Consider the following 14,774-nt stretch of genomic DNA (forward strand, 5'->3'; position numbering starts at 1 on the left):
GAAAAACCCGAAGAAGTTACAGAAATAACTTGAATCTGACAAAATAAATAAAAATTCTATGAAAATGAACAAATGAAAGTTGCTCATCAATCATGCTTTAAGAGAATGATTTAAAATTAACTAATGAAACAGGCCTTGGAAAAAGAAAATAATGTGGCCAAATCAAGGTGTGCCCACTAATTAGCATCAATCAGTGGGCTACAGGTAAACATTGAGCTGTTTGGTGACATGGTGTGTATCACACCCAACATGGACCAGAGGAAGAGAAGTTAAGAGTTGCCTCAAGAGGTTAGAAAGAACAACAATTTTGTGTATCATTATTTTTTCCATGTTTGTAATGATTAATTTAAACTGGATTGTCAGAAATAAAATTATTCATTCAACACTTAGTAAAAACTATACCTGCCAAGTGGATAGTAAGTAAATTCTGTATATTGTCTACATGCAAGGACACTTACTTTGTATAGTTTTCCAGGGAGTTGTCGTTATAGAAGATGCAGATACCAAGCAGGAGCGCACAAAGACCCTGCACCAATCGCTCATCTTCTCCCAGATTCTCTGAGATCTGAGCCGTAAGCTGCAGAGGTCCACACGTCAAGGATTTATTCCAGAAAACACTTTACAGTAAAGCTTTAAAAGAACTATACCTTCCATCATACTGAGGAATGGTCCTGCTTCAGATTAATGGGAGAGATTAAAAAACAAAGACTAGACACAAAGATTTAATTCAAAGGTTTAGATCAGAAGTCACAGATTAGCGGACCTCGGTCCGGATCTGGACTGCTGGCTAATCCTGATTTAAAACATTTATAAATTACTGCATGCTGTCCGACGACTGTGTCTAATTTCACTTGTGGTGCTTCTCCTGAATGCTAAAGACCTCCAGAACGAACAAGGCTACACGTCATATAAATGATCCAATGAGCTGCTGTCAGTCTGGGTTGCTGCTGCTGCTACTTTTAGACACAGCAGGCAAACCTGTGGCAAGCCGGGCAATGGGAAAGAAGGAGAAGATGATGAGAAAAAGAGAGCAGAGAAAGTGTGGACTGCTGGAAGAACTGTGGTGAACTGGTGAAAGAAAAGTGAAATGGCGTGCTCAAAGATGATCCTGAACATTTAGAGGATGTTTGGCTCAATCTACTGTTGTGAAGCAGGATTCTCCACCATGAACAGAATCAAAAAAATAATAATATATATGGATCCAGGCTCATAATGAGCACCTTGGTATGTGCTTTAGAATGACTTTGTCTCCATTCAAACCCAGGTTTAAAGCCTTGCAGGGCAGCATAAAGACCACTGTTTATTTTTTGCTTTTCTTTGTCTGTCTTAATGAGAGCAGTCAGTTCAGGTGTTTTATAAAATATGTGCATTGTCTCTAAACAAAACTGAACGATGGCTGTTCTCTACTTAAAAAACACTTTCGATTTTGAAATGGAAAAAAATATTATTTTTATATATATATATTCTTTTTTTTTTTTTTTAAGTGAATGTATAACATGGATGCATAAACACCTCATTTTATTTCAGTGTTAAATGCTGTCTAAAGTAACAGACTATAATTAAAAATGTCTCTGGACCTTGACTGGTTGATGATGGCTATTCTGTTTTATACTTAAAAGAGCACGTTTCCCCTCACACATCCGGTTTACTACAAATCTACATGCATCTTTCTGATGGGTTAATTCAGTTCAAATTTATTTCCTTCTGTTTTATCATTTTCCTACCTGACCAAGAGTTTTGCTAGTAACATCATTGCCACCAGTGCAGAGATCTATGCATGTAAGTAGAAGCTCTTTTTTCAATAACATGCCAATAACTAAACATCTACATGCTCATTGTTAGTACAGAAAAAAAAAATCAAATAAAATCAACATACTGATTGAAAATTCAAAAAAATAAAGATCTGAATTAAAATTTTTGCAAAACCTTTTAGACCTGATCTGAAGTTAAAAAACAACTCACACAATGTTAAGGATACGAATGGGACATTATCCTGATTGTGTAGGAAGTGTGTGACAGCGATGGGACAGTTGCTGATCCATGTGCAGAGCAGCATGAGGAGGCCCACTCTGGTCTGAACTTTACTGCCCTGCAGAGAGAGAAAACAGACCAAACACATTTACAGACGGAAGAATCCAAGAATAAAACCTTCTCTAAAATATTTCCCATACATGGTTAAAGCAGACATAAGAAAATTAGCTATCTTATGAAGGTTAAGTTTAAATTGAAAGCATGGAGACCTAGTTTGGCTTCCCTCAGATGATCAACTGGCACATAATTTTTAATGTATATTGTTTCTGGTTTTATATATTAAAATACAATGTAAATCACGTTAAATTTGTATGAAAACATGCAGATGAAACGTGACTAAATGTCCTTTTAAGGAAATTAAATTGGAGAGGATTAATTCAATCGGATTAAAATCTGTCCTCTTTTAAAAATAATAATTTTATGGAGTAAAGGAGCTACTTTGTTTGTGAAAGCTGTAATGAAAATAAGCTGCTTTTCATGGAGATGTGATGAAAAATGTTGCTTAAGTTGCAGCTCCAGCCTGTGATTCAGCTAATTCAAGAAATGACCCAAAGCTCTGCATGCTTTAAAGCAAGGAGGGAAAAAATGTAATTCTGCAAAACAAAGGCTGACAAGCATCTACAGAAATATTAGCTAAGTGCAATGAGAGAAATAAAACTTATTTTGGAATTAAAACAATTTAGAAAAGTCACCTTCTCAGCTTTTGCCTCCGAATGTGAAGTAATGCAAAAATGAGGAAAACAGAAAATAAAAGACAAGTAAAAATGGCAAATTATAACGCGTTTGTTTGATTGGGGTTGATCTAGGAGTTTAAAGGTGATTTACATAAACTCATTTCAGAATAGGGTGGAGTGGGGGTCTAGTGGTTAGGGCATAGAGCTTGGAATCCTGAGGTTGTGAGTTTGAAACCCACTCCCTCAGAATGCCACTCTGGGGTGCGTTCGAATTTTTGGGATGTGTCCTCCGAAGGCCAGATTTGTAGGCCAATTACGTCATAGCGCTGTGCTGGGGCCGGGTCAGATTCCAAGACTCGCGGCCGACAAATGCGTCCTTCTTTTTGCCAGATTTAAAGGATGGGTCAGCTGTATCCTCCGTGGCATTGGATATCCCAGGATTCATTGCGAGACCAAGCAGCCCGGCTGAACATAAATATGTGAATAGTTCAGTCTGAAATTAATGTAAATTGTTGTTTTAATGGTCATTGAGTCAGATATGTGGCGGTAATGTTTGATTCATCTAAAGGTTTTTATCTGTTACTGTGTAAATTGGTTTGGCTGTAATTTAAGGACAGATTCTAATATATCTGCAGTGTGGGGACTATAAACCTGATAGGATTTTTATTTTTTAATTGCTTTTGTGCTATTTTGCACAATTTCCTTAACCAAGTATTTTTGTTGAAAAGATTTTGCAGATATATTTTTATACATACATAGTTTAGATTTACTTATATCTTTACCCCTTTTATAGAATAGAATAGAATAGAAAATCATTTATTGTTCCACAATGGGGAAATTCTGGTGTTTACAGCAGCAAAAGTTTATAGAAGAAAACTGGTCACACAAATGAGGATTTTAGAAAAATATATAAGAATAACATAATAGTGAAGAGTCAAAAGATAATAAAATACTGTACAGTAAAGTGTTTTAGGAATATAAAAACTGTGCACCTGGAGAATAAATAACCAATATAGAGCTATGGACATTTAATTGATTAAGGTTTATATCATTTGCTTTCATTTGTTGATGCTCCTGGTGGTCGTCACCTCTATTCCACTCTGTATTCAAATCTGTATTCTCATGAAGTTTTTGTTCACTTTACAATAAAAAACTAAAAAAGAACCAGTTTTGAAAAGTTCAGTATTAATTTCTTTAATTGCTTTGTGTCAACTGTCATGCTTGCTAAGCGACTGTTTGAATTCACAGCTAAAACTCTTTCATTCTCCTTATTTTCACAGACTTTAAAGGATCCAGTCCAGGTAGGCGGCGTCCTTGGAGGAATCAGCCCATGAATTTAAATACACCTTGGGACCCGATTGCTCTCTGGGGATGCTGCCCAAAGGGGATGGGTTAAATACAGAGAGTTCATTTCTCATTTCTAAGTTCATTGTGAGATCAATAAAGTTACATTTATTTTTATTATTCAGCATGCTACACTAAGAAACTTACAGCTTGTTACACATGCCACAAAAACTGAGAACAAAAAAGGTTTGTTTTGGTTTTATTTATTCTCATCCCCTGTAACTTCTAGCAAACCTGCAAAATCATCAGGACATCAGGGTCAAAAGCCATCAGTGAAACTTTGGGACCTTCTCCCACAAATGGAGGTTCTCTAGGGAGACGCTGGTTTACCAAAGGTAACCCAAGCTTCGACTCGCCATCTGCAGCTAGTAATATCTGTGAAGCAGCCACCTCATCATCATCAGTTTGCTCTGGGTACATAAATCAACAGATTATGATGACGTGGGCATAATACACCATTGAGAACAGAAACTGTGCATTGGTACCAATGGAACCATGACTCCTCCTCTCTAGCAGAAACTCCTGAAGAAAAGTGTCCTCTCATTACCCAATACTGCAGCACAATGACCCAAAGCATACCGGCACCCAAGTGGCCTGAGAGGCAACAATTTAAGATATTTTCTAAGTGGCCTAGTTAAATTTAAAAGGAAACTCATTTAGGATGTTTTGGCATCAACTAAATGCTCAAACACCTGCCCACTAATTAAGACGATTTTGTAACGGTTCACAAAATCCATGGTTCGGTTCGGCTCACGGTTTCGTGGTCACGGTTTTCGGTTCGCTATATGTTTATTGTTACACCGAAAAATAAAAAAAATAATAAAAATTAATGAAATTTTTTTTTTTATGAAAAAATCCCCAAAAATTAATGAATTGTAATTACTTTTAATGATTCGCAGAAACCATAGATCATTTCCGCATGTTTTGCTGCTTTGAATTTAATCATCTCGTGCATGCTCTCTGAGATCTCCAAGGAACTCAGACCGGAGCGGACGGGAGCCACAGCGGAGGCTGTAGGCTTTGCTTTGTGCAGGCGGTCTGGAGCGCAGCGGGGCGGAGCAGAGCGCTGATGGAGTATGTGGGATTTCGGGGTTAGCATGACATGTTGGTCATGTTGCTGTTAGCATAAACAAAACGTGTTGCACAATGCTTGCACACTGTTGCACTTTTATCCACAACTTTCTTTCCGCCGTCATCGTAGGTCACTCTATAGGTATGCTGTATGGGACCACTTGGCATTTAAAGTGCTGCTGGCGCTTCTTCCAACGCCTGTTCTTTCCCACTCGCCATACCCACACAATTCTCCATAACTGATTTTTTTTCTGCTACACCTGGCTACGCTGCTTTGCTTCTTCTTGTTTACTACTGGTGGTTGGCTTTGGTCGCAGTACCGCCACCTTCTGCTCTGGAGTATAAACGCTTCGCCTATGAGAAAAAGGAGCAGCGCATGAACTGAACGTAACGCACGCGAACCGAACCGAGACAGTCGAACCGAACGGTTCAGACGGTTTCCGACTCTCTTTGCTGTTGGAAAGAAGCTATAAAAGTTCATAAATACAGCTCTAATATTCCTACCATCATGTCTCCCGGCTCTGCTCCACTGCGTGTCTTAGACATAAACACAAGGTCGGCTCACTGAATGCTTACATTAAAAAATAGAAAACCTTCCCTGATTATTGTGACTGTATCAAATTCTGGCATTAGAAAAGCTCTAAAGATAAAGCACTTATATGGGTATAGGTGAACACATTAATGGCTGACTACAAGCAAGAGAAAATCTGAGTCTAGAAGTTTTCAGTGTGTCAAAGACCTATGATGGGGTTTAGAAAAAGACAAGCAGCTGTCACGCCTAAAAGCCCACTTAAACTCGACATCATTCACAGTAAAGAAGAGTATTTCTTCTGAGGTTCTGCTGGAATCTAAATAACAAACTTGGGATGTTTCTTCTGTTATCCTAAGAAGTATTTTAATGTTTTAGAAAGAACAACAAAAGTTAAAGTTTCTAACTTGAAGAGGAAAGACCCCAGATTAGCGGCAGCACACACTTCTTCAGACAGAAGAGCTGGTAGCACAGAAATAATCCAGGTCAGCTGTTAGACGACGACTACCACCACAAACTTATTCAATTGCTCTCCTCTCAACCTCTCTTTGTGTCCTTCATGCATTTCAGTATGCTCTCTGGACCCGGCTGGTCAGTTAGGGGCAAAGCAAGGCACTAAAAGGTTAAAGGGAAGCAAGTTGAACCCCTACTATTCAGGCCAAGCCAAAAAAACGACCAGCACAGATACCACCCAACGACTCAAAGCACACACAAATACACACACTAGAGAGTTACTCTACTCACCCTCCGGACGATCTTATCACCCTGCAAAACCACAGCTTCATTGAGCTTTACATGTCCGTGTCACACCTATGCTACCCAGAAGCCCCAAGCCTGTTAGCGTTATGACAGCAGGAGCGGTGCTCTACCTGAGACAGAATGTTGGTGCACTGCTGCAGCAGAGAGACTGGCGGCTTGCCCAGGCTGGTGGCCAGCTGCACCCTCAGCAGCTGCTCCTTCTGGGTGAGGTTGTCCTGCAAGGCGTGAGCCAAGGCCACGGCGGCGCACCAGTTAGAAAGAGAGTCTGCTGAGAACAGGCCTCCGCAGAGCAGCTGGCCTGCAGAGATGGAGTTGGCTAAAGAAGGAGAGAAAGGGAAGAACTGATAAGAAACAGAAACAGGGAGTGGTAAAGCCGTTAAAGGAGGAGAACTGGAAACCTACCATCGATGGTGGAGGGCAGCAGGGTGGCAACGATCTCCCCCTGACCTTTCTGGTTCTTGTAAAGGAAACACTGGAAGCAGTAAAGGACCGCGCAGCGAAGCACAAACGGTTGCCTCTCGTTCACCATGGACATCAGCAGCACCACGATGGCTGGCCTGAAAAACAAACATCCTTAAACATAAACGCTTTGAGTCAGAAGCGGATGGAAGTTGAAACAAATGGAGCAATGGACGCTTTACCTCGGAGGGTTTGACGGAGCATTGACAGAAGCGAAGTAGTCCTGGTTGACCTGTGAGCCTCTGATAACTTCTGAAACTGTGTTTATGGTCTAAAAGAAATCAGCCAGATGAGTGCACACCCACAGAAACTGGGAGGCTTTTAAAACATTCCCAAATTATTTGGATTTGATGTGAAGGACCGTATTGTTGCTCTATCACATTAAATCCAAATAAATTATTTATTTTATGGTGGAAACCTGCATTAAGTAAAATGTTTTAGGATTATTACCTCTGTAAGGATGTCAGCAGGGACACCAGTTGCCATCAGAATGGTGCAGAGCTGCTGCAGCAGGCCACACTGGTACATACATTTCTGACAGCTTGCAGTCGCTCCGGGTGAGTTAACGGGTGACACCATCACTCGCACCAGCTGCCACAACATAAAAAAAATATACAAAAAGGAATAAAAACTGTCTTATGACCAGATTTTTAGTCATTTCAATCAGTAGTCCCATTAAAGAGATGGTCGATACTTTACCTGAAGCATGAGGTGGAGGTTTGTGACTTTTTGTGCAGACCAGCCGGAGTTATCATCCCCCACTTCAAACCAAGGCTTCATCCTCTGGATGTAGGAACCCTCCTTAAAGAAGTTCTGGTTGGAGCTGTTGTTCTTTAGCAGGTTCAGAAGCAATAACAAACAATCCTCCACCACGATGCCTGGAGAGAGCAGCAACAATGAATCAGAATGTAAAGAACAGGCAGTCTGACTTTAAGTGGCTTTATCAACAGTTTCTAAAGCCCTCCAGGTTTTCTGATGACAATTTTCCACCTTTAAGATGGAGATTGACTGATACAGTTTTTCAAAGCTGATGGTGACATTCATTGATTGCTTTGACATTAGCAATAAAGACAGGCAGCAACAATCGGAACCAAGGGCATCAAGGATGAAACCTTCTGCTGATGACAATCATCATATACAACTGATCAGCAACATCTAATCCTTCTCATTTATGGAAACTTAAGACATTTTTAAACTCCAGGGAAGAATCCAAAGATTCCTGCACCAAATGGAAACAACTGGTGGTCTAATCATTAGTGTCCGGTCCTCAGGGGTTGTTTTATCCTTCCCTCCTGCAGCACAGCCGGGTTTCAATTGTGGCTGATTAACAGGCTTTTGCTGAACTAATCATCTGAATCAGAGCCGTTGCATTGGAGAGTTTTGCCAGTGAAAGACAGAGAAAGTTAGGTTGCTAGGGCACCTCATAGTTCAGTGGAAGTGTGCAGCAGCAGATAGGCTGATCTGTGACTGACCTGAAACTTTTGGTAATTATTTCAACAAAATACACAACCATTATGAAGAGAGCTGATAGAGAACTGATTAGGAGGCTTGTACTCCATATTATAATTCTGTTGTTAGCCATGTGAAATAAATATATATTTTTTTTAATAGTTTCGACCATATTCAATTGACTCATAACGTAACTTTCATAGATATTAAAGTTTTGTTTATATGATTTAAGATGAGTAGAGCAACCAAAAAATAATTTTCTACTGCAATGACCTATGGCAATGCTAGCATGAGCGGCTAGCTTCCCTCGAACTACTGAAGCTCTCTGGAATGTAGCCAGTGGAGTTGTCAGAACTCTCCTATTCAATGCCCCGATCTGAATCAATGGCAAAGGAGCAATACATGAATTTTCCCCATTAGGTGAAGCTGCTGACCTCTGTAGATCAAAACAAGATGTGTAACAAGCCAAGCTTGCTCATCTCCACTCCATCCAGCTAAGATCATAGGATTATTGCTTATTGGCCATTTTAAAGCAGGGAAAACATAAATGAGACCTGCCTTTGAGGACTGACTTCTGAAACCCCTGTCCTAAACGACAGGCAAAAGATCCCTCTCTCTGTACGACATGTTAGAGAATGCTGGCTAAAGGGAATCATACGCATTCATAATTGAACAAAAGTTGTTTTGAGTGCATTCATGACTGTAGTGATGTGTACAAATGGAAGTGAAGTATTCCTTTAATAATCATATGAGAAAAAAAAATGCATTTTAACCATTCAATAGCTTCACCTCCATCACTGCTGCCCTCTTCTGTGATGATATCTAGAAGACGCTCAAAGGCATTCTCAAATGCCACAATTTTCTGAATGGCTGCGTTGCCTTTGGTCAGCTGCTGAAGCAACAATAAGCCCTGGTGGAGACAAAGCAAACAGAAAGCAGTTCCTTTAGCAGCTGTCGGAGATCCGTTTTTTAACAGCTTAATTCCATTTGGGAAAGGCTGAAAGACGGATTTGCTCACATCATTACGGATTACTTCTCTTGAGTCTGCCAAAAGGTCCATTAATCTGGAAACACCTGGGAAATTAAACATATATATTGCTCAGTCAACATAAATAAACCGCTTTCCACCTCAGTAACTAAAAGATGATATAAGTTGTTGATTTCAGAATAAAGGTCTGAGGTAAGAGTAGTGGATTATGAAGTGATGGGGAGACCCTCACCCATAGGGCTGACAAGAATGATCCCCTGCACCTGGACTCCCTGAGTCTTCAGCAGAGCAGTAAGCAGCTTTACACCAGGCCAGCGCACGTGGAAGTCAAACTCCTGTAAAACAAACCAAATATAATAAAACACTAAAGAATAAACACTGTGGAACTTTTGGAATAAAGCTGCTAATGGACCGAAACAGGGTCGGTACCTCCAGGAGGGTGAGGAGTAGGGTTATATTCTCTGAATCCTGGAGAAATTTCTCTGTAAACAGGGCCCCGAGGTCATCTGCCTGCTTCTGCGCATTTTCATCTGTCAAAGGAAAGTCAACAACCATGGTAAGATCTTCTTTAAATAACACAGCAGGAGCCCAATACTACCTCAGAGGAAAGGTTAGGGATCTGCCCCTTCCCGTTTCTGATGTGAAACGCAGTGACATGTGAAACGCAGTGACAGGTGAAATCACAGGGACGTCACAAGAGACCCAATGAAATAAGTCTGATTACTGGAACAGACTTTAAATGAAAGGAAGACATGAAAGGAAGATGGAAACCAACAGATGAACCGATGGGAGGTTTCATTTGTTGGGGCTTCAGAGTTTCAAGTCACAGAATCAAAAATCCTCCACCAAGGTCTGAACAGCAACATGAAAATAATGGGGGAAAAAAACAACCTTAATGATAATTATGGTAAATAATAAATGGCCTGTACCTATATAGCTCTTTTTCAAGTCAGTGGACTTGATTAAAGCGCTCTACTCTACATTAAGTCATTAGTCCATTCACACACGCTGATGGTGGTGAGCTACATTGTAACCACAGCGGCCCTGGGGCTCACTGACAGAAGCAAGGCCACCATACACTGACACCACGAGGCCCTCTGACCACCACCGGAACAGCATCAGAAGTATCTTGCCCAAGGACACAGGGACTTGAACAGACAACCCTCCGGTTCCAAGGAAAATACCTTCAGGCGACGTCACCGTCGCCCCAGCAACACACATTACTTCCCACATTATTCACAGGACTGCTTGTTTATTTATGTTCCAAATGGAAGTAATCAAACTCTTAACTCATAATTTTACATTCAATATCCCAACTAAATATCAAGACTTTTTCAAATCTATGACAAATAAAAAAAAACTAGTATTTGCAGCTTAATAACCTGTTGCACCGTCGGTCTAGAATTTCTAGGGACGCACAGCAGTTTCCCACCAAAGAGCAAGGGGGAGCCTATTCGAGAACTCATGAGAACTTCAGCGGATGGTCACGAGAACTTCTGCCTGCGCCGGCAGGAGTAATGGCGCATCTGGAAGATGGATCTAGAGTTGCTAGACATCGAAAGAGAACAGGTTCTGTTAATGGAGTTGCCAAAAAGAGAAAGGAGGTGGTGTGTACGGCCCTTGAATCAGACCAGGGATGAGAATGAGGAGTTCTGGCCCGGCACTGAATCAAGAAGGACGACCACACAGACAACCGGAAAGGCATACCAAGGACAGCTGCTTTTTGTCTGCACACTTCCGTTTGAGGTCTGCGTGGGCTTGCGAACGTCAGGATTTTTTTTGGGATGCGTAATGATGGTTGCAGAACCTGTGCGCGGGTGGGCGTGGTCGCACACTTAGACAGATTTGACGGTTGCAGAGGCTATGCGCCAGAAGCATAAATTGGTCTTTAGGCGGTAAAAACAACCTGAAGTGTTTTTGGAAACGATGCTTGAAGCTTAGCTAACCTATTTTAGGCTGTTTAGTCAATTCTATGCAGAACATATCAAGTTGCGTAAGGTTGGATGAAATTAGTGGCGACGATTAAACCATTTGTGAAGAAGGTAACAATACTGTAGTTTGTTCAAATATGTCCTCTCTGTGGGATGAACCTAAAACTTCCAAAAGGGAAAATCTGTGGGAACTCCTGATCAGATGAACGGACATATTCAACCAACTGTTTTAAGGTGGAGGAGCAGCAGCTCTACTCATACTTTCCAACATGATTCTAGCCTCATTACCACGATAAAGAGAATGCGGACAGACCGATATTGGGCCAACTTTAAAATGAACTATTCCGGGGAATCCATAGATTTCACATTAACAGAGAAATTAACAATAAAAATATAAAAAAAAACATCTCAGCATTCATGTGAACTGAAAAATAAAGAGTTCACAAAATGATTATTAATCACAATTTTAGAAACTAAACAAAAATAAAAGAATTCATAGTGAAAAAAAGATGGAGAACATTCAGCAGGAAGCACGGTGCAGTTAGTAGAGCATTCGTGTTGTAACCCCAACACCCATCTGGATTTTAGTGAGGTCCGTTAAAGTTTTAGTACTTTACTACTTTAATGACCAGCAGACACAATTGCATGGTTTCCTGTGATAGTGAAGGGATTAATTCCTCTGTGAGTGAAGGGTGGAAAGGAAACCAAAATGCTTTCAATTTAAGCCAAAGCTGAGAGACTCTTGTACAAACACAGCTGAGCAATGTTACATAGCGAATAAGACACTGTAAAAAGTGTAAAATAAGCAAGTAAAATAATAATGCACTTATTTCCATATCCCAAAAAAAAGGGAGCATGTGTAACTGGCAGGAGCTGGTGGTTTGCATCATGCACAGAAAAAGATGTTTACCTTCTGATTCATCTGTAGGATTAACACATGAAAGAGAAGAGAGAGACATAAGGCTTTACATGAAGGATTTCGCTATCAATACATGGAAGAAGTAGAGCTGGGCGATATGGCGATATATATCGTGAGGACGAGAGAAACATGTCTATCGTGACCTTTCTCCTCTATTTTTTCTATCGTGATAAACTTTTTTATTATTATTATTACTGCTAATATACATTTTAATATAATTTGTTAATATAACATTTTGCGTTTTTGCTATGCAAACTAAGTGTATATAACGAAAAAAAAAGAGAATAAAAAGATAATATGTAGAGAACGTGGTTTTGCGACACTACGCCGCTTTACGTCACGCGGCTTTGCACCATACGTTTGCGACATTACTGACGGAGAGAGCCCGCGAAATTTCTTTCTGGCTTGAAAAAAAATGAATGATGGACACCCAAGAAGATGTTACCACAGCAGCGGTTACAGAGTTCGAAACGGTTGCCAGGTCACAGACACAACAAACACCACTTTTGCCCAAAAGGGGAGGCAGCTCGGTTGTTTGGTTATATTTCGGATTTCAGCCATCTGATAAAGAACAAACGCAGCCGATATGTAAACTGTGCAGCAAAGCCGTTCCAGCGGCTGATGCAAATACTTCCGGCCTCTTTTACCACCTAAAGAAAAATCATGAACAAGAACACGGGAAACTACAACCACTCCGATCAAAACAAACAAGGGATGAAAATACAGGAAGCACTGGAAAGAAATTCTCACAGCCGAAGCTTAAGGAAGCATTCGCCCAAGGATCACAATATGAGAAGACGTCTCAGCGACACAAGCAGATCACAGGTGCTATTTCACGCTATATCTGTAAAGGCATGGCCCCCGTTTACATAGTCGAGAAAGACAGCTTTCGGGACCTCGTCCGTACACTCGATCCCAGATATGTGATGCCTAGTCGAAAACATTTCAGTAAAGTGGAGCTGCCTGGCTTATATGCTAGTTGTCGGGCTGAAGTGGAGAGAGAGGTACGCAGTGGTGCGACGCATTATGCGTTGACTACGGACATGTGGATGAGTAGAGCAACACAGCCTTATATGAGTCTCACCATCCATTTCATCAAGGACTGGACCCTCTGCGCTCGGTGTCTACAGACCGTGTACTTTCCTGAGGACCACACCGGAGTGATGCTCGCCCAAGGTATGAGCCTGACATTGCTATGCACTTTTGTGCGTTCGCTAGTTTTACTATTATTGATTTTACTAATATGCTTACACCAATGAACTGTGTGCTTTTACAGCATACGCATGTTATTCCAAATTTCCCATTAGAGTTATCTCCATACACCTAAGAACGTATGTCTGTGGGTTTTCCCTACGTTGGGTTGGGATTCTCATATTAGGAAACAAGATGATGGGTAAGAAATAGGCGATGAAAGATTTTTTTCAACCCTGTCCATCTGACGGATTATGAAAACATAAAATGCAACATCAGTTGTGGTATATCGTGATATATATCGTTATCGTGATATAAAATAATCCATATCGTGATATAGTTTTTTTTCCATATCGCCCAGCCCTAGGAAGAAGGGATGCAGGCAGAATGTGGTCCAACTGAACACATAAAAAACATAAAACTGGATCCAAGTCCAATTTAGCTGCCACACTCTTAGGATTAGCAACATATTCTGACTAGATTAGCCGTTTTTTCCTGCTCCAGTCTGCTAACAGATAAAACCAGAACTACCTTGTTCCTCCTCCTCATCGTTGCTGATTATGTTGTAGAGTGTGTCTAAAGCGTAGCCCAGGATTTCTGAGTCAGATCTGTTGAATTTAGAGAGAAAAAAAAGAGAAAACATTTATTAAAGTTTCATTTTTGAAATGTAACAAAAAAAGATTTTATATATATATATATATATATATATATATATATACACTATATTGCCAAAAGTATTTGCTCACCCATCCAAATTATTGGAATCAGGTGTTCCAATCACTTCCATGGCCACAGGTGTATAAATTCAAGCACCTAGGCATGCAGACTGTTTTTACAAACATTTGTGAAAGAATGGGTCGCTCTCAGGAGCTCAGTGAATTCCAGCGTGGAACTGTGATAGGATGCCACCTGTGCAACAAATCCAGTCGTGAAATTTCCTCGCTCCTAAATATTCCACAGTCAACTGTCAGCTGTATTATAAGAAAATGGAAGTGTTTGGGAACGACAGCAACTCAGCCACGAAGTGGTAGGCCACGTAAACTGACGGAGCGGGGTCAGCGGATACTGACGCGCATAGTGCGAAGAGGTCGCCAACTTTCTGCAGAGTCAATCACTACAGACCTCCAAACTTCATGTGGCCTTCAGATTAGCTCAAGAACAGTGCGCAGAGAGCTTCATGGAATGGGTTTCCATGGTCGAGCAGCTGCATCCAAGCCATACATCACCAAGTGCAATGCAAAGCGTCGGATGCAGTGGTGTAAAGCACGCCGCCACTGGACTCTAGAGCAGTGGAGACGCGTTCTCTGGAGTGACGAATCGCGCTTCTCCATCTGGCAATCTGATGGACGGGTCTGGGTTTGGCGGTTGCCAGGAGAACGGTACTTGTCTGACTGCATTGTGCCAAGTGTAAAGTTTGGTGGAGGGGGGA

At 40.9% G+C, this 14,774-nt stretch overlaps 1 protein-coding gene across 4 annotated transcripts in view; it reads right to left on the reverse strand.

Moving 5' to 3' along the window:
• Positions 1–14,774, reverse strand: part of uso1 (USO1 vesicle transport factor) — a 31,907-nt gene that overhangs the window by 10,339 nt on the left and 6,794 nt on the right. Inside the window, exons 4-17 of one of the 4 annotated variants that reach the window (XM_038278608.1) lie at positions 13,877–13,953; positions 12,146–12,157; positions 9,734–9,834; positions 9,537–9,639; positions 9,335–9,390; positions 9,106–9,226; positions 7,567–7,745; positions 7,318–7,458; positions 7,050–7,138; positions 6,811–6,965; positions 6,519–6,724; positions 6,394–6,414; positions 1,979–2,089; positions 459–577 (exon numbers count right to left, since the gene is read on the reverse strand). In XM_038278608.1, coding sequence (XP_038134536.1) covers positions 459–577; positions 1,979–2,089; positions 6,394–6,414; positions 6,519–6,724; positions 6,811–6,965; positions 7,050–7,138; positions 7,318–7,458; positions 7,567–7,745; positions 9,106–9,226; positions 9,335–9,390; positions 9,537–9,639; positions 9,734–9,834; positions 12,146–12,157; positions 13,877–13,953 — 1,491 coding nt within the window. The remainder of the gene's footprint in view (positions 1–458; positions 578–1,978; positions 2,090–6,393; positions 6,415–6,518; positions 6,725–6,810; positions 6,966–7,049; positions 7,139–7,317; positions 7,459–7,566; positions 7,746–9,105; positions 9,227–9,334; positions 9,391–9,536; positions 9,640–9,733; positions 9,835–12,145; positions 12,158–13,876; positions 13,954–14,774) is intronic. The other 3 variants (XM_038278609.1, XM_038278611.1, XM_038278612.1) reach the window with 3 other exon arrangements.

The sequence above is a fragment of the Cyprinodon tularosa genome, unplaced genomic scaffold (assembly GCF_016077235.1).
Source record: "Cyprinodon tularosa strain WSP-4 unplaced genomic scaffold, ASM1607723v1 ctg142, whole genome shotgun sequence".
NCBI lineage: Eukaryota > Metazoa > Chordata > Actinopteri > Cyprinodontiformes > Cyprinodontidae > Cyprinodon > Cyprinodon tularosa.